Below are 18,029 nucleotides of genomic sequence, written 5' to 3'. Positions count from 1 at the left end.
TTAGGTTATTTGAGTGTTAAAACCAAAACAACATCATTTTATAGAGTTTAGCGTGTCATCCGCCTGTCCATGACAGCGTTCTATTAATGTCTATACATTGAAAATTATTTCAAGGACTAACATGAGTCATAGTCGTAAAGGTTAGGAACTAAATAAAGACAATTGAAACTTTAGGGACTAAATTAAAATTCGTATGCAAATTCAGAAATTGAATTGAGTATTATCTCACTTTTATCACATAAAATTCATTTTTTATGAGCATAATTTTAAATTTTTTTGTTTAATAAATACTTTTATCAGCATAAATAAGATTCATGAGTATAAATAATTATTTTTTCATTGAATACTATTCTCGTTCAGACTTAAATTATATAGAGAATATACAAAGAAAAAGAATAAATAATAATTCAAGAAGATTCACCTTAAAATTTTATCGTTAAACATAACCACATTCTATATTTTCTGTATACAATTTACTATATATGTGAGAATTCACCTAAAAAGTGTTGAAAACTAATTTGACATTTTTATATAATCACATCACTCAAATATTGTTATTCCTTTAAAGTCATATGTTAAAATTAATAAAATTATTAGACTTTTTTACACAAATAAGATAAGTGATAATATATATTTTTTATTCTTAAAATTTAAAAATTAATTTAATTTTACTTTTAATATTTAAAATAAATTTTAATTCTATTATTGTAATTTTTTAACATCATGAACATCATCATCCTCCTCCTCTCATCCCATCATCTTTCATCTTGGTCACTTCTCCTCTCTCTTCCTACTCAAGCTATATTTCAATTATATTATACTACTCATTAATTTTTACATAAGAAACAATCACTTTTGTTTTAGTTTCAAAATTGTTTTGCCAATTATTGTTATTGTTTGTACAAAATATAAATATATTAAAATTAATTACCAAAATAAAATATTTTGTTAAATTCGTAATATCAATAAGAAATCTATGATATTTACCAAATACGAATAATCTCCATTAATACTCATTTTGGCGATATTTTTTGACATCCCTAATTTTAATCTTTATAATAGAACTATATTTAATACAAAACATTTTATATGGAGAATGCAAAACTATATTTAATTTGACACAATAACTAATTTAAGGATACAACTGACAATTTAAAGAAGTTCTGCAATAAAAACGAAGAGAATGACAAAGTGACAAATAATTTTTTTTTTGGTACAAAAGTGAAAAAAATAATTTGAGACCAAGGAGAAAAAAAAAGGAAAATGGGGGCAAAAAGAAAAGAAAAAGTTAATCACATGTCTTTAACTAGATATGCAAACACAACCATTTTTGCCACCATGCATGCTCCACACAATTACTCAAACATATTTAATCTATATATGTTGCTTCTCCACACTTCCTTTGTAATTAGAATTTGTTTTTTCTTTTATACTATTTTTAGTATCCAGCCTCGGTTTCACACAACCATTTGTTTCTATTAGAAGTAAAGCATCCTGTTAAAAAACAACTGAGCAGTCACAAATTACAAGATTTTTTCACTGTGAATATGTAAGATATGGTTGTACAATTTTCCATCATTGGCTATGAAGGATTGAATTTTTCCTTTCAACTTCTTCACAATTTTATAGCTAATGTTCTTCTTTGCACCACCCAAAACCCATCATATCCATCACCACCACAACTGGCAGGTTTTCTCATTGAATTAATATTGCTAAGCATAGAGAAGAGAACATACATCTAAGTAATTGCTTTATTCGCATATTTGAAACAAGATCGAGGTAATTGGGTAAGAGCTGATGGAAAACATGAATAAGGATGCAGAGAATGATGCAAACAGTTTCACTGCAATGGGGAAATGTGTGGGAGATGGTGGCAATAATAGTGGTGGCGAAGATGGTGGTGGGGCGACAGCGACAGGCGAGGTGGCTTTGAAAAAGGGTCCTTGGACGACAATAGAAGATGCAATTCTAGTTGATTACGTGAGGAAGCACGGTGAAGGAAATTGGAATGCAGTGCAAAGGAACACAGGGTTGGCTCGATGTGGAAAAAGTTGCAGGCTGAGATGGACAAACCATTTGAGACCAAATCTGAAGAAAGGTGCTTTCTCACCTGAAGAAGAAAAGCTCATCATTGAATTCCATTCTCAGTTTGGCAACAAATGGGCTCGAATGGCTGCTTTGGTATATTTGCATCATTATTATCTTTACGATTTTACTCTTATCAGTTATTATTATAAAATATATGTTAAAATATAAATACACACCCACCTATATCTTCTTAATTTTCTTTTATTGCTGGTACAGTTGCCTGGAAGAACTGACAACGAAATAAAAAATTACTGGAACACAAGGGTGAAGAGAAGGCAAAGGCAAGGTCTTCCTCTATACTCAGATGACCCTAATCGTTCCATTACTACAAGTACACCCACCACCAATGTAACCTATGTCGGTGAAAACTTCACCAACAACGCTCCCATAACCATGTTCGAGTTTATCAAACAGAGTTATCCTCATTCTCCATCTCCACGACACCATTCTCCTTTAACTTTTCCGCTACAACACAGGGCATCATCCTATCCTCATATGCTTTCCCCTCTATCCTCTCCAGCTCACTCCCCATTGTCCTCACCTGCAACATCTTTACCTCTCTCCTTCACCTTCCAGAGACCTGCACCATTGTTGTACAACCCTCTTAGCTTCAAGCGTTACCGCTCAACCCCAAGTTGTAACCCTAATACCTCCCCTATGATGAATAATCCAACCCACTTATCTGACATTGATAATGGGTTCCAATTCCCAATGCAGCTCAATTCGTCTTCTTTCTCCCACTTCTTTCAAAATCCGACGTTGTTGGATCTTGAAAGACGTGGGTCCTCGTTGACGTCTTCTCCTTCTAATGCTCAAAGCAAGATGCAACTTCTTTCGAATCAGATCCCATTGTCGTTGCAAACGCAACAAATGGAGCCATTGGAAGTTAACTACGATATTGAGTACAATAATGACCCTAATTCTTTGAGTGCAAGTAATAGGTTGTTTGGGGATTTTCTATCAGAAACTCAACCCTCGACTTCTGGCCATCAGATTTTAAAGAAACAAAATTATCTGGGCTTAGATGAACGAGACAATAATGTGTTTGATTGCTGCCAAAGCTTTGATGACTCTCCTCTTAGCTCCCTTTATGCCTCTTCTACTCCAGGTATGTTTTTTTAAAAATAAAAACCTTTTAAATCTTGTTGACGACATTTATTATCATGAGTAAATACTTCACCCGCCTCCTTACAATTATCTCGAAAGAATAACGGGACTCGAAAAAAAAAACACTTAATCTGGCCTCTGATATTTTTTTGGGACTGATTAGCTTCTGTGAAAAAAATAACATTGATTTTTTTGGACACAGGAGCTAATCAGTCCCATAAAAGTAAAGCTCAGGAGTCGGGTTAGTATTTTTTTGTCAAAAGTCTTCTTGTCTTTTGAAATAATTGTTAGAGGCTGTTTTAGGTTTTCTCTTTATTTAAGGAATTTGAGGTATTAATAATGTCGACATATTTTTTATGATAAATAAGATAATCCAATTTGCATGGTTTGTGAAATTTTTTTCAACTTTTGCTTGTTGAGGTCATTTTTAGAGGTAATTAAATTAAGGTAGAAATTAAAGTACAGTCAATTTTACGTAAAGTAAATAATTGAGAGTCGTTACATAAAAATTTAGTCAAATCATTCAAATTATTTAAGAGTTCTCAGCTATCAACTTAACTTGTAAAGTTGACTGTATCTAAGTTTTTATCTTTCTGGAAGTTAGAACTAATAATGTAGGACTACTATTAGCTAAGTTGGAATAAGAATGAATAATAACCTTCATGTTACAATGAATAAAATATTTTTATTTCCTATGAATTGTTACATATCTATGATAATTTAAATGGAAAATAGTCACTTTAATATTACTACATACGTATTCATTATTAGAGAGTAACTCATTCAAATTGTAATGCATATGATTGAAAAGGTTGATAATACGATAACTGATTCTAGTTTCATCATTTTTTGCAGTACTAAAACAGAAGGAAGAAGCAACTAACCTAAACCAATCCATGAATGAGGATTTATCAACATTTCTCACTGTAGTGCCTTCAATCATGCAAGACCAACAAAATTGGCAATATAATTATGCAACAGAAGTTTCCGATAATGTCCAATCTTCTCATGTCATCATAGATGACAATTTTGGATTTGATATCAAGCCCAAGCCTTCATTGTTTCCTCTTAGTATTGCTACAAACCATAATGATAATAGAGGATGTTACACATGGGATAATTTATCTAGCCAATGTTAACTTTTATTCAAATTAAAAAATAGTGACAATTTATGTACCTTACATTTTAGAAGCTATTTATTTTCTTGTTGAGCTCTCTTGATTGATGTATATGATATTTTTTATATTGTTCAAAACATTACTTTCGTTTTAGGTATAATATGTTAGTGTTCAATGAGTTAAAATTGTCTTGAAAAGATACATCGATTTTTGTTTTTGTCTCAAAAATATAAATTAACCAAATTTGTCTTCAAAAAGTAACGAAATTGGTTGCATTAGTCTTTTTATCATCTCCTTCGCTGAGCCTGTTGACGTGGCTTGTTAATTACTAGCGTAGCACACAATCAAAACAATGTAGTTTTGATTTAAAGCTTTTCAAGCCCTAAAATGACACCGTTTCGTGTCCAAAAGGATACTCAAACATCGTAAAGCCTCAAAGCCTCACCTCCTCTCATAACAACCATATCTCTATTTCGCTCCAAAACGTCTCATCTCCCTTAAGATCTGCCTTCAAAGCCTTTCACCCAAATTTTGAACCACCATATCAACATTCATCAGTGTTGGACGACGACTAAAACGAAACAATTGACACTACTGAATACAGAATTGATCATCTTTTAGAAAAACATTGATAGTGGAGGAAGCCATTATAACTGTGAAAGATAAAGATGAAAATTTTTTCATCATTTTTTAGCTATTCTACGATGTGTTCTCAGTGTAGTGCTTTGAGTCTGTGTGTTCCTCTAATCTAGTTTAGAGTTTGGAATGACCAAGAGTTTGTATGACTGTTGATGTCTCATTTTAGAGTGTGAGAATGTCTTACTTTTTTCTTATTCTGTGAAAAATTTTAGTTAGGAGTGCTTGATTTTGATGACGGTGTTTAAATTTTTTGCATGTTCATTTTGATTTTAGGGTAGGATTTGTTATGATTAATTTGTACAAAATGGATTTAGCCTCTGGTGACTCATAGATAAGATCTAGTGCACTCTATTTATTAATGATATTTTTATTTTTGATACTGTAGAAGGAGACTCCTTTCATGACATTTTTGTTTTACCATGGTAGGTTATTTAAAAAGTGTGAGAATGGATAAATGATATATAAACCTGATAATTCAAAAGTGTTGATGAGTGATGAGGGAGACACATTGGATATGTTCTTTGTAAAGGGTTACTATAAGGAGCTACGATATATTGAAGCTAAAGACTGTTGGTGAAAAGTTCCTAGAATTTTCCTTACATCTAGGTAGGAGGAACTAGTATCTGATCCACCTATACCTTGAGAATTGCATTTCACAGCCATGTGTAGTGGACAACACGAAAGAGAATGTAGTCACTATGGAAGTACAAAGTAATATGAAGAATTTTTTCCAAATTAAGAAACACCATTCTCAACTCATTAAGTTACCCACTAAATTGCACCCTCAGCCTAGAAAACCAACCTCTCAGTCCACTAAAGTAGCCTCACAACCTAGTAAGTCCACCTCTTAGCCCACTAAGTCAGCATATCAACCATTAAGACAATCTCTCACCCCACTAAACCATCATATCAGTCTACTGAGACTCTTTTGCTACCTACAAAATCCTATTTTCAGCCCACCAAGGTCACACTTTAGGTCAACAAAGTTTTAACTCAATCCAAAAGATCATATCAACCTTCCAAGAACTCACAAGATAATAAGAATAAGGAAAATGACAGTGGCTGCACTCTCACAAGATCTGGAAGATGCGTAAAACAAACTCCCAATCAGCAAAAGAGAACAGGGACTCTCATGACTCATATGAGAGTGATGAAGATGAACTATACAAATCTTCTAAAATTTTAGGCGATAATCTTTATAGCAGTGATAATGATAGTGGACAAAGTGGTGTAAGAAAGAACAAAAAATTTGTAGTCAGGGAAAAACATAGACCTCCTGAGTCTAGACTACGGGATAAAAAAATAGACACAAATGACTCTAACTATGAAGGTTTTGAAGATGAGCAAAGCTCTGAATCTGGTAGGTTTATCTGCTTAGGGTTATTTATGTTTTAATTGATTTAGCAAGCGTTTATGAAAATTTATGTTTTAATTTTTTTGGTAGATGTAAAAGAGGATGATGACGACCTTAATGGTGTGTTAGATGTTGAATCATGGCATTCAGATAATTTTGGTAAGGAGTTGGATTCTGATGAGAAATCACCAACTGTGTATCTTTAATTTAATGATAAGGCCAAGTTTGAAAACCTCAAAATTGAGGTTATTATGATATTTAAGTTAAAGGCTGATTTTATACAAGCTACTAGGGACTATACAATCTAGTGAAGTAGAAATATTTTATTTATAAAGATTGATAAAGTTAGGGTCAGAGTTATTTGTAAGACAGAGGATTGTCTTTGGGTAGTATATTATGCATGTAACACGCAAGATGGGTCTTGGCCAATTAAAACTCTAGTTGATAGTCACATTTGTCCAAAAAAAAATAGAGTTTCCACCCAAATTTGGACACTAAATAAACTAGTACCTAAGTTTAAGAAGCATCCAACTATGAAGCATCATGAGATTTATGATTAGTTTGTAAAAAAGTGTAATATATGCATCTGAATAGTACATGTATTACCAAGACTTTGAAAGCTACTAAAAAAATTGTGGAGGATGATGAGATAGCTCAGTATGGATTGGTGTGGGATTATGCTCATGAATTACTGACTAGCAATCTGAGATCCATAGTTAAGGTTGGTGTCATTCCCATGCCCGAGAGTCTCCTTCAGTTTTAGAGATTCTATGTTTGTCTTAATGCTTAAAAGAAGGAATTTAAGGCAGGTTGTTGACCTTTAATTAGGTTAAATGGTGCATTTTTTAAAACATTATATATGTGACAAATTCTGACAGTATGTGGATAAGATGCTAACAATCACATCTTTGTGATTGTTTATGCAATTGTTAATGTGGAAAATAAGGATAACTAGCACTAATTTCTAGAAGTCCTTCACAATAAACTTAGAGACTACAAAAAGAATAGATGGTGCTTTATTTTAGATCTGCAGAAGGTAACAATCTTTTTTATTCACATTATGTGTTCTGAGGACTATATTGATTTAATGAATATTATTCAAGGACTTTTTTAATTTAATAAATTTTATTGAAAGACTATTTTGATTAACAATTTTTTTGGACTTTGTATTTAGTGTAGAGATTAATTCCTGCCATGTAAAAAGTAATGCCAAGGATTCACCACCAATTTTGTGGGTGGCATTTATGGCACAATTTTTCTAAGCAATGGTATAGCAGTGAGTTAAAAGACTTGGAGTGAAAATGTGCTCAATCAAGGACAAGGAATGAGATTGATAGAAATATGAACATAGTTAAGTTGATTAATGAGAAGGCCTGTGAGTATTTTGACAAATGGCCGAAGGATGCATGGATGAAAGCGTATTTCAGTGAACCTCTAAAGGTGGACAACATATGCAGAAACTCATGTGAGTCATTCAATGCAAAAATCAAGTATGAAAGGAGCAATCGCATTCTGACATTAGCTAAAGAAGTTAGAAGAATCATCATAAAGTGTATGATTGACAACAAGTAGAAGCTGATCAACTATCAAAGTTTCTCCCTTCTATTCCACAAAGTAGACTAGAATCAATGACAAAATTGTCTAGCCATTTAGCTTCTCAGTGGTCTGATAATGAGAAAGAGGAATTGTATGAAGTGCATGACTAGCCAACGAATATGGTGATTAACCTGAGAAAACACACATGTATCTGTAGGTTCTGGTAACTCACAAGTAACCGCTTCAACTCTTATTTAATGATCAATTCAATCATGTAACCCATTTTAATTAATCATTTAATTGATTTTGACAGGTATGCATGTATGCATGCAATATCAACCATATAAGATAAAAATGACAAGAGGGCTAAAGATTACTGCCATGATTAGTTGAAGATGGATATGTATAGGAGAACTTATCCTTTCAATGTTAATCTGGTAAAGGGACATGATCTATGAAAAAAAATATCATCTTCAACTCCAGTCTAACCCTCAATTAACCTAAACCTAGAAGATCTACAAAAAAAAGGAGAAGGGATAAAAATGAACAACCAATTGGGTCAAAAGCAGAATAAAGAGAAAGTATAACTTAGTGCATGAAATGTGGTGAGGTTGGGCACAACAAAAGGACTTGTGCAAAGAAGAAAGATACAAATGTTGAGGAACCAACCACAAATGCAATTGCAACTTGCACTTGTTGTCCCTGGTGTCCTTGAAGTAAATGCTGTCCTTGTTGCAACTAATATTGCTCCAGAAGTAGTAGCAATAGCAGTAGCATCATTGCCTACACTTCCACCTCCCATCCAGCCTCCTATAGAGATTGACATTAGAGAATTTGAAAATATTTCACCAACTCAAGACACAAGTTGTATCTTTAAAAATCATCAACATTTTCATAACTCTAACTTCAGCTTTTAAACTGCCTAATCTCCATACCATATTTACTCTCCATTTATCATAGGCATTCTCAACCTCTAAATCAGTTCCTACATCTGTCTTTGCGCCACCTTCAGCCACTCTTTAGTAGTCTTTATCACCAACCCACTTAAAGTAATTGTAATGACATTTTTTTTTACAATTTTGAAAAAAAAAATTAAAAACACCCAAAAACAGAGAATAAGATGAGAAAGTATTAATTTTTTTTTTGAAATTGCTCACCCATTGTCTTGGAACAATCTATCTGAGTTCTCTACTATCCCAAATTTTTTAATCACATTTTTCAACCCACAAAAATATGTTTCATCCTGAGTCTTCTTCCTCATTATTCGTATGGAAGAGCTAGAACCATGATTATCATGTGACAGACACGATAACCTACTACCACGACCTATATTTTCTATCTCCATCATCGCTGCAACCCAATAATTTCAAGTTCTACTCAAGTATAGTGCCATCCAATGCAAGTGTTGAGGAAGTCTTATTTATGATTGAATTTGGAATTAGGGTTCATTCACTTAGGGACGGATTTAAATTGATTTAACATTCTTATCTTGTCAGCAACAAGATGATGCTACTAAACATGTGCCAAGTTGATAGTTAACAGACCACGTCAACAAGCATTAGCCACCTCAACGAAGAAAATGATAGAAGGACTAGTGCGACCAAATTTATTATCTTTTGAGGTCGACTTTGATTAATTTATTTTTTTAGAAACGAAAATAGAGATCAATATATTTTTCAAAGATAATTTTGATTATTAACTCTTTTTATTAATAATAAAAATATTTTATATTATTAATATATTAAAATTAAATTTTTATTTAATTATTAACAATTTTGGTAAGTTATAATAGTTTATGTGAGATATGTTAACTAGAGTTATTTAATTATTTAAAATTAATTTTATACGAAGTGAGCATCTTATTTTTTTCCTCCTTCCTCCTTACTCCAACTTATTTTAACAGGTGGGGTGGGAGAGGGTTTTCCCATTAATACGATATATAAGTACTTTCATATTATTCTCTAACAATTTCTTTTATCAAATTTGATTCCTAACAAAAAAAATCTTTGATCCGGTAGAATATTAAATAAATTAATCCTTAACAAAATAAATATACAAATTTGTTTTTTTCTTTTAAAATTTAGACAATTTAATCCCTCAATTTATTCTTTTATTGTATGAGAAACAAATTTGCATAATATTTTAAAAGAAAAAGAACTACATTGTCAAATTTTTGTTATTAAGAACTAATTTATGGCATGTAAAAATTATTAGAGACCAATTTAGGATATATTACTCATAAAGTTATCTTCAAAAATAAAATGTTCTATCTGTTGCAAATAATTCACATGTTATTTTAATTTGTGCAAGTAAATGCACTTATATTAAGAATTTAAAATTAAAAATATTTTAAAAGATAAATTTACAAAACTGCCCCTATTTAAAAACATTTTATATCAATAACAAAAAATATATTTAATTTTTACTAAAATCATAAATAATTTAATGATACATTTGACAATTCAATAATGAACAATATATACAAAAAAAAAAAAGAATATCTAACTAACAAATAATTTGAGGGAAAAAAAACCATTTATTGCTTGCGGTTCAAAACAAGCATGTAGATTGTAGATAGAGTTACTCCTATGTTCTCATGTAGTCAAAACAAGCATGCCACTTAGAATTTTACTTTTTTGAGTATCCAAACTTGGATGCCAACAATCATTTGTTTCTATTGGCATTAAAACATGCTGTTAAAAAACAATGGAACAGGTACAATTTACAAGGCTCTTTCACTCTGCATAACACGTAAGATTTAGTTGTACAATTTTTCACCATTGGTTATGAGCGTTACACGGAAGCGCAATCCTAGCATACCCTTCTAAATTTGTCTTTCCACTTTTTCACAAATCCCTTAAACAATTCACTTCATGCCTTTGGCTTTTGTTTGCACCTCCCAAAACCCTTCATATCATTGTAGACTAGTAGAATCCCTTCATCTCCGGTCGTCGTCGTCGTCACCACCACCACTACCACCTCTCTCTCTCGTATAGAGAATTTAAGAGTTTAGAATTATGCTAAGGACAACGAAGAGAAGATACAACTAAGTGATTACTATATTTAGATATGCACAAGAGGTAGGAGTTGGACTAGTGTGGCTATATTTGGATGAAAAAGGAAATAAACAAAATTTTCTTGGCATGATGGAAAATATTAATAAAGATGCAGAGAACGATGCAAACAGTTTCACTGCAATGAGGGGAAGCATGGAAGCAGGTGACGGCTGCTGTGGCGATAGCGGTGGTGCGACAGCGGCGGGAGAAGAGGTGGCTTTGAAAAAAGGTCCTTGGACAGCCGCAGAGGATGCAATTTTAGTTGATTACGTGACGAAACACGGTGAAGGGAACTGGAACGCCGTACAAAGAAACACAAAGTTGGCTCGATGTGGAAAGAGTTGTCGGCTAAGATGGGCTAACCATTTGAGACCAAATTTGAAGAAAGGTGCTTTCTCCCCTGAAGAAGAAAAGCTCATCATTGAACTCCATGCTCAGTTTGGAAACAAATGGGCTCGAATGGCTGCATTGGTATAACTCCGTCATCCCTTCTTCTTCATATACAGTTATTTTTGTATAAAAACGTTACCAACAGTATATCTGTCAATTTTTGCCAACTCTTATTTATAATTGTGTTTTATGGAAGTGTGTTCATGGATGTGTCTAATAAAAATGTCTTTTTTATAACTGTGTTTAATAGAAGTGTCTTTATAGATATATTTTTTGGATGTATCTCTTTATATATGTATTTAAAATATATTAATTATTAGACACATCTATGAATACACTTCCATAAAACACAAATATAAATAAGAGTTGGCAGAAGTTGGCAGATAATATGTTGGTAACCTATATTTTTCTTAAAATTTATAATTGAGAATCGTTAGATAATAGTTTTATCAGAATTATTAAATTATTTAATAATTTTTAAATATGTTGCTGTAGTTGCCCGGAAGAACTGACAATGAAATAAAGAATTATTGGAACACAAGGGTGAAGCGGAGGCAAAGGCAAGGGCTTCCTCTGTACTCAGATGACCCTGATCGTCCGACTATATCAAGCACACCCACCACCCCTATAACTCATCTAGGAACAAACTTCATCAACAATTCTCCCACAAGCAAGTTTGAGTTTCTCCACCACCAAAGTTATCTTCATTCTCCATCTCCGCATCATCACCACCACCTCAACCATTCTCCTTTAACATCACCACTTCACAGAGCTCCGTCTTATTCCCCTTTATCCTCTTCATCACTTCACACACCACTCTCCACTCCCATTTCATCTTCACCTCTCTCCTTCACCTTCCATAGACCTGCACCCTTGTTGTGCAACCCTCTTCGCTTTAAGCGTTACCGTTCAACTTCAACTGTGAATCCAACCACACCAACCACGCCAACCCACTTATCTGATCTTGATAATGGGTTTAGGTTCCCAGTTCATCTCAACTCTTCTTCTTCTTCTTCTTTCTCCCATTTCTTTCAGAACCCATCCTTGTTGGATCCTGAAAGAAACATGGTATGTTCGACTTCTCCTTCTAATTTCCTAAGCAAAGTAGAGCTCCCTTCAAACCAATTTTCATTGTCATCGCACCCGCACCAAATAGAGCCATCAGAGTTTAAACTTGATGATGTTGAGTATAATAATGACCCTAACTGTTTAAATACAAGTAATGGGTTGGTTGGGGATATTCTATCTGAAGCTCAAACCATGGCTTCTAGTCATCAGAATTTTAAAAAGCGAAGCTACTTCGGCTTGAATGAAGGGCAAGATGAGGCTTTTGAGGGTTGCCAAAGCTTTGATGACTCGGTTCTTAGTTCTCTTTATTGGTCTTCTAGTTCAGGTTGATAAAAAAGACTTTGAAATCTTTGTTGTTTTTGTTTGATTTATACTACATCAACTAAGCTAAAAATTCAAGTGTAATTGACTTTATGGGAAGTTGATAGTTGAGAGTTTTTAGATAATAATTTAATCCAATCTATTAAATTATTTAACGACTTTCAACTATCAACTACACTTGAGTTTTCATTTTCAATCAATTACTTCTTTGTGTATTGTTTTGAATAGTTGGATCTTCTTGGTTGCTTTTAGCAACCTAATAAGTTTATTTTATGTCACATAATTAAATCTGATTCTTTCATCTCAATATATTTTTCAAAATTATTTAAGAGTTTCCTTAGGTTTAGGAAGAAGAGTCTAAACTAAAATAAATTTGCATGGGTTGAAAATATTAGTATACAGTTTTTTTTCTTGTTATATTGATGCTTATGTACTAAATTTTTAATGTCTTTTGACATAGTTTAATATGTCTCTCATAACAAATTTTGACATACTTCTTATATTGATGCTTATGTACTAAATTAATATTAAACTTTTAACATAGTTTAATATTAATTTTTAATATTTTTTAACAAATTAAACACTAAACTTTAGATATCGGAGCAATCATGTTGATTCTATTTTCATAATTTTTGCAGGACTAAAACCAAAGGAAGAAGCAACAAACTTAGAGAAATCCATGAATGAGGACTTGTCAACATTGCTCCCTGTAATGCCTTCAACCTTACAATGCCAACAGAATTGGCAGCATAATAATACAACAGAAGTCTCAAATAATGTCCAATCTTCTTGTCTTATGACAGACGACAATTTTGGACTTGATATAAAGCCTGTAGCTTCATTATTTCCTCTCAACAATGCAACTAACCATGATAATAATAATAATAATAACACAGGATGTTACTCATGGGACAATTTATCTGGCCTATGTTGACCTTGACTAAAATTATAAATAATGGTCACAATTTATGTATCATAATGACTTTAGAAGCTATTTATTTTGTTGTTGAAATCTCGTGATTGATGTAGATGATACTTATTATTGTTCAGATTTTTCAGTTGTAACATGTTTAGCGTGTTTTCCTAACTATTTTATAATTTGAAAAAGCTTCGGGAGACAATACAAATCCAACCCAAAGTATTCATTGATTCTAAATATAGCATAATTCGGATATTGTATAAACACTAATTACTATTAGAGAAATTCTCCATATACAAGCATTTTTTTATACAAGTCTTTACAAGTTATTATATTAACGCGCTTGAACGTTACTGCACGTTCTTCTTCCTCTTCCTCTTCTTCTTTTTTTCTTTCGTTTCTTACTTTCTCTTTCTCCTTCTTCAACCGTTACTGCACAATTTCACTGCATCGTCTTCTTCTTCTTGCTGCACATTCTTCTTCCTCTTCCTCCTCTTCTTCTTCTTCTTTTCTTTCGTTTTTTGCCTTCTCTTTCTCCTTTTTCATTTACGTGCTTTTCTCTTTGTTTTCTTTTTTCGTTATTCTTGATTTCCATTATTTTTTGATATCAAGCTCTGAAATCATTTTTGAAGAAGAAGAAGCAGTAGAATATGAGGAGGAGAAAGAGAAAGAGTTCTGAATTATGCATAAAGTGTCCTTTGGGTGTATTTTCTATAATCGTTTGGGTGTATTTTCTGTAATCGTTTGGGTGTATTTCTGAAGTTTCATTATTTTCAAAACGATTTCAAAGCTTGATTTCAGAAACCATGAAAATCGAAAAAAAAGAAGTAAGAATACCAGTAATAAACGAGTAAAACAACTAATGAAAAGGCAAAGAGAATAACGAAGAAATATCGTTTGGGTGTATTTTCTATAATCGTTTGGGTGTATTTCTGAAGTTCTATTATTTTCAAAACGATTTCAAAGTTTGATTTCAGAAACCATGAAAATCGAAAAAAAAGAAGCAAGAATACCAGTAATAAATGCAAGTAAAACAACTAATGAAAAGGCAAAAAGAATAACGAAGAAATATCGTTTGGGTGTATTTTCTATAATCGTTTGGGTGTATTTTCTATAATCGTTTGGGTGTATTTCTGAAGTTTCATTATCTTCAAAACGATTTCAAAGCTTGATTTCAGAAACCATGAAAATCGAAAAAAAACGAAGCAAGAATACCAGTAATAAACGCAAATAAAACAACTAATGAAAAGGCAAAGAGAATAACGAAGAAATACATGGAGGAGGAGGAAGAAGAAGAAGAAGGAGAAGAAGAGGAAGAGGAAGAGGAAGAGGAAGATGAGTTGTTCATAATCCACAGTGAGTAAAGAAGAAGAAGAAGAAGAAGAGGAAGAGGAAGAGGAAAAGGAAGATGAAGATGAGTTGTTCATAATTCACGGTGAGTGAAGAAGAAGAAGAAGAAGAAGAGGAAGAGAAAGAGGAAGAGGAAGAGGAAGAGGAAGAGGAGTCGTTCATAATTCACGGTGAGTGTAGCGCTTTGGAAATTAAATAACGCATTAAAAGACTCTAATGTGTAGCAACTTGTAAAACTTGTAAGTCAAAAAGACTTGTATGTGTAGCAAGCCTCTTACTATTATGTATCAATTTATTACTCATTGATTGCAATAAATTACAATAAATTCAATATATATTAATTTGTTGGAAAGCAATAAGGTTAGCAATGGGTAGGGTATGGTAGAATTTGGACTTTACCCTAATTTTATCTGTGGGTTAAAAAATTTTTTAAATTCTATCTTACCCTACCTGCAGGTTGAGAATTTTTCAACCCTAACCCTATCATCACTCTAAAGTTCTAAACCCTACCTTACCCGATTTTACCCGCGAAAATATAAAAAAAAATTAAGCAAATAAAAAAAATTAAGTTCAAATTAAAATTAAAAATAATAAAATCTTAAAAAAATTTAACATAAAATTACAAATAATACTATCATCAACTAGTTTAGTGGTTACTTCAAATTTTTATAAGAGAAAGATTGTGGATTCAATACACACTTACTTCACTACATATATAACTTTTACATATATGTTATATAATATATTAGGGGCGCAGATAGGGTAGGGTAAGGTAGGTATACCCGTACTCTACCCTACCTGCAGGCGAACTCCCACCGCACCCTACCCTATTTACAGGGGGTCGGATAAACAACCCTACCCAAACGAGTTGGTCCGAATTAAATACCTGCAGGTAAAATATAAATTGCCAACCCTAGAAAGCAACTAATTATACATTTTTAATAATTTAACATTTAATTCACCACTAATTTGTTGCAAAGCAACTAATTTTTTATATTTTAACATAATAAATAAATAAATAATAATTTTATATTATTGTACTCAAATATAACTAATAAATAAAAAATATATTTATATGAAATATCTAAATATTAAATTAATTTATTTTTTAAAAACTCTGTTTAAAAGATATATTTTTTTAAAAAGTCACCCGTTCAATGCATATTTTTTTAATATTTATATACAATTTGAATGAGAAAAATAAGTGATCTGTTAGCTTATAAATTTAATCTTTATTGTGCATTATGAGTCATAACTTGACTTTATTTGCCTTCATTCTAAATTTGCAACAGACGATCTTAATAACCATTATTCTGACTTAATGACAAACGGTCATAACATTAATTTTATTCATCAACTTTATGCCTATAAAGGCACCAATTTCTATATTTTAAAGAAGACCTAGTGATAAGTTCTATTTTATTTTTAACATTCTATAATTATAGAATTCTTATACCTCTTGACCACTTACTGACTTGAGTATCGGAGTGTCTTTTATAAGAACGAAGCTAGATAAAATATTAGAGGAGTCGAAAATATTTAGACAATAAAATAAAATTAAAATAAAATTTTAAAATAGACTAAACTGAAATTTATATATAATTTACATGTAAAAAATTAAAATTAGGGAGTTATTACCCCCTTTCTACAATGTAGCTCCGTCCCTATTTACAGGTATCATTTTTTAAAAACAAAAAGATAAGTTTAATTTTTTTAAATGAGATATACCTCAAAAATTCATTCATATGTGAACAATAAATATTTACAATTTGCTTGTTTTTAGATCGAATGATTTTTGTTAGAGTGTACCTAATTCTAGTGTTTAATGTATAATCCTTACTTACACAATTTCAGTTTAACATTAATTCGTGCATATTAATAGAAATTAACTAGAAATGTTAGGCAGCTAAGCATTCTTTAAATCAAGTCTAATCAATTAAAATATACACTTATGTTTGTGAGTATTCTTTTTCTACTTTATCTTTTTGGTACACAACCCGTTTATTTTTTTTTTCATTGACTATTTTTTTTATTCTTTTTTGTTCTGCGGCTTCTCTTCTTTCTTCCTCTTCCTCTTCTTATATATCATCGTCGTACAATTTTTTTCTTTGTTCTATTTTTTTATTTTTGTCTTTCTCAAAAAAGAACAATAACAAAAAAAAACAATAATTCAACAATATTCAAACTTTTATTATGAACAAAATATCTACTATTAATTCAGAGATTCAATGGAATAAAAAATAGATATATAAACTAAAAGAAAAGAACATATATATATATATATATATTATTATAGATATTGTGTCACTGTTAAGAATTTTTTTTTTAAATTTCGGGACTTTTTTATTTCTTATAATTTTTAATTGGTTAAAAAAGTTTTGGTGTTGCAATTAAAAAATTTTAGTGTTATTTTTCTGTTTTATGTTTTTTTTCAAACGTTTTCTCCTCTCCATTCTCCTCTTTTTTTTTTTTATTTTACTCTCTCATAATTCTTTTTGTTTCATCTTTATAAGAAGAATCAAAACTAAAAAATGAGAATAAAAAATTCAAACATAGAAAAAAAATAAAAGAAATCTATAATAATACTAGGAGAAAAAAAATAATAGTAATAAAAAAACAGTATATAAGAAGGAAAAAGAGAAAGAGAAGAAGAATAAGGAATACAAAAAAGAAAAAGTGCGCGATTTACGTATATTATGTGAGTGATTTTTGTAAAGTTTGGACCAACTTTATTAGACTTAGTTATAAAAAATTCTTGTACATATAACAATACTAAAAATTTACATTCATAATACATTTTATTCAATTTGTAATTTTTTTTGGTGACTATTCAATTTGTAATTCTTATTTACTTTTAGAAACATTTTATTAACATAATTTATTGCAAAAATCTTACCATTCAATTTTTTTTATTAACCAGAAATGCTGCAATTGATATTGCATAATTTAAATTACATAATTTGACATAAACACAACAATGTTTAAATTCTCCAACTCCATAATTTTTAAGAATACACTAAAATTATATGCATCATAAATAACATCTGAAATTCCACAATTATAACATTCAAAAACCTTCAATA

At 31.2% G+C, this 18,029-nt stretch overlaps 2 protein-coding genes across 2 annotated transcripts; both read left to right on the top strand.

Annotated features, from left to right (window-relative positions):
- Nucleotides 1-1,806: 1,806 nt before the first annotated feature.
- LOC130965479 (transcription factor MYB97-like) lies at nt 1,807-4,334 on the top strand. Its single transcript, XM_057890241.1, has 3 exons — nt 1,807-2,181; nt 2,305-3,196; nt 4,051-4,334. Exons 1-3 carry the CDS (start codon nt 1,807-1,809, stop codon nt 4,332-4,334), a joined length of 1,551 nt encoding a protein of 516 aa, XP_057746224.1.
- Nucleotides 4,335-10,988: 6,654 nt separating this feature from the next.
- Nucleotides 10,989-13,611, top strand: LOC130965475 (transcription factor MYB97-like). Its single transcript, XM_057890236.1, has 3 exons — nt 10,989-11,369; nt 11,784-12,681; nt 13,316-13,611. The coding sequence occupies exons 1-3, from the start codon at nt 10,989-10,991 to the stop codon at nt 13,609-13,611; spliced, it is 1,575 nt and encodes a 524-aa protein (XP_057746219.1).
- The last annotated feature ends 4,418 nt before the right edge of the window (nt 13,612-18,029 follow it).

This window comes from Arachis stenosperma, chromosome 1, assembly GCF_014773155.1.
Source record: "Arachis stenosperma cultivar V10309 chromosome 1, arast.V10309.gnm1.PFL2, whole genome shotgun sequence".
Lineage (NCBI taxonomy): Eukaryota > Viridiplantae > Streptophyta > Magnoliopsida > Fabales > Fabaceae > Arachis > Arachis stenosperma.
Note: the sequence above shows the minus strand (reverse complement) of the source record. Positions and strands in the feature narration are given on the sequence as shown.

Coding starts and splice junctions, on each gene's coding strand:
- LOC130965479 (XM_057890241.1), top strand. CDS start 1,807: ATGAATAAGGATGCAGAGAATGATGCAAACAGTTTCACTGCAATGGGG. Junction 2,182..2,304: donor GGGCTCGAATGGCTGCTTTG/GTATATTTGCAT, acceptor TTGCTGGTACAG/TTGCCTGGAAGAACTGACAA. Junction 3,197..4,050: donor TTATGCCTCTTCTACTCCAG/GTATGTTTTTTT, acceptor CATTTTTTGCAG/TACTAAAACAGAAGGAAGAA.
- LOC130965475 (XM_057890236.1), top strand. CDS start 10,989: ATGGAAAATATTAATAAAGATGCAGAGAACGATGCAAACAGTTTCACT. Junction 11,370..11,783: donor GGGCTCGAATGGCTGCATTG/GTATAACTCCGT, acceptor ATGTTGCTGTAG/TTGCCCGGAAGAACTGACAA. Junction 12,682..13,315: donor TTATTGGTCTTCTAGTTCAG/GTTGATAAAAAA, acceptor TAATTTTTGCAG/GACTAAAACCAAAGGAAGAA.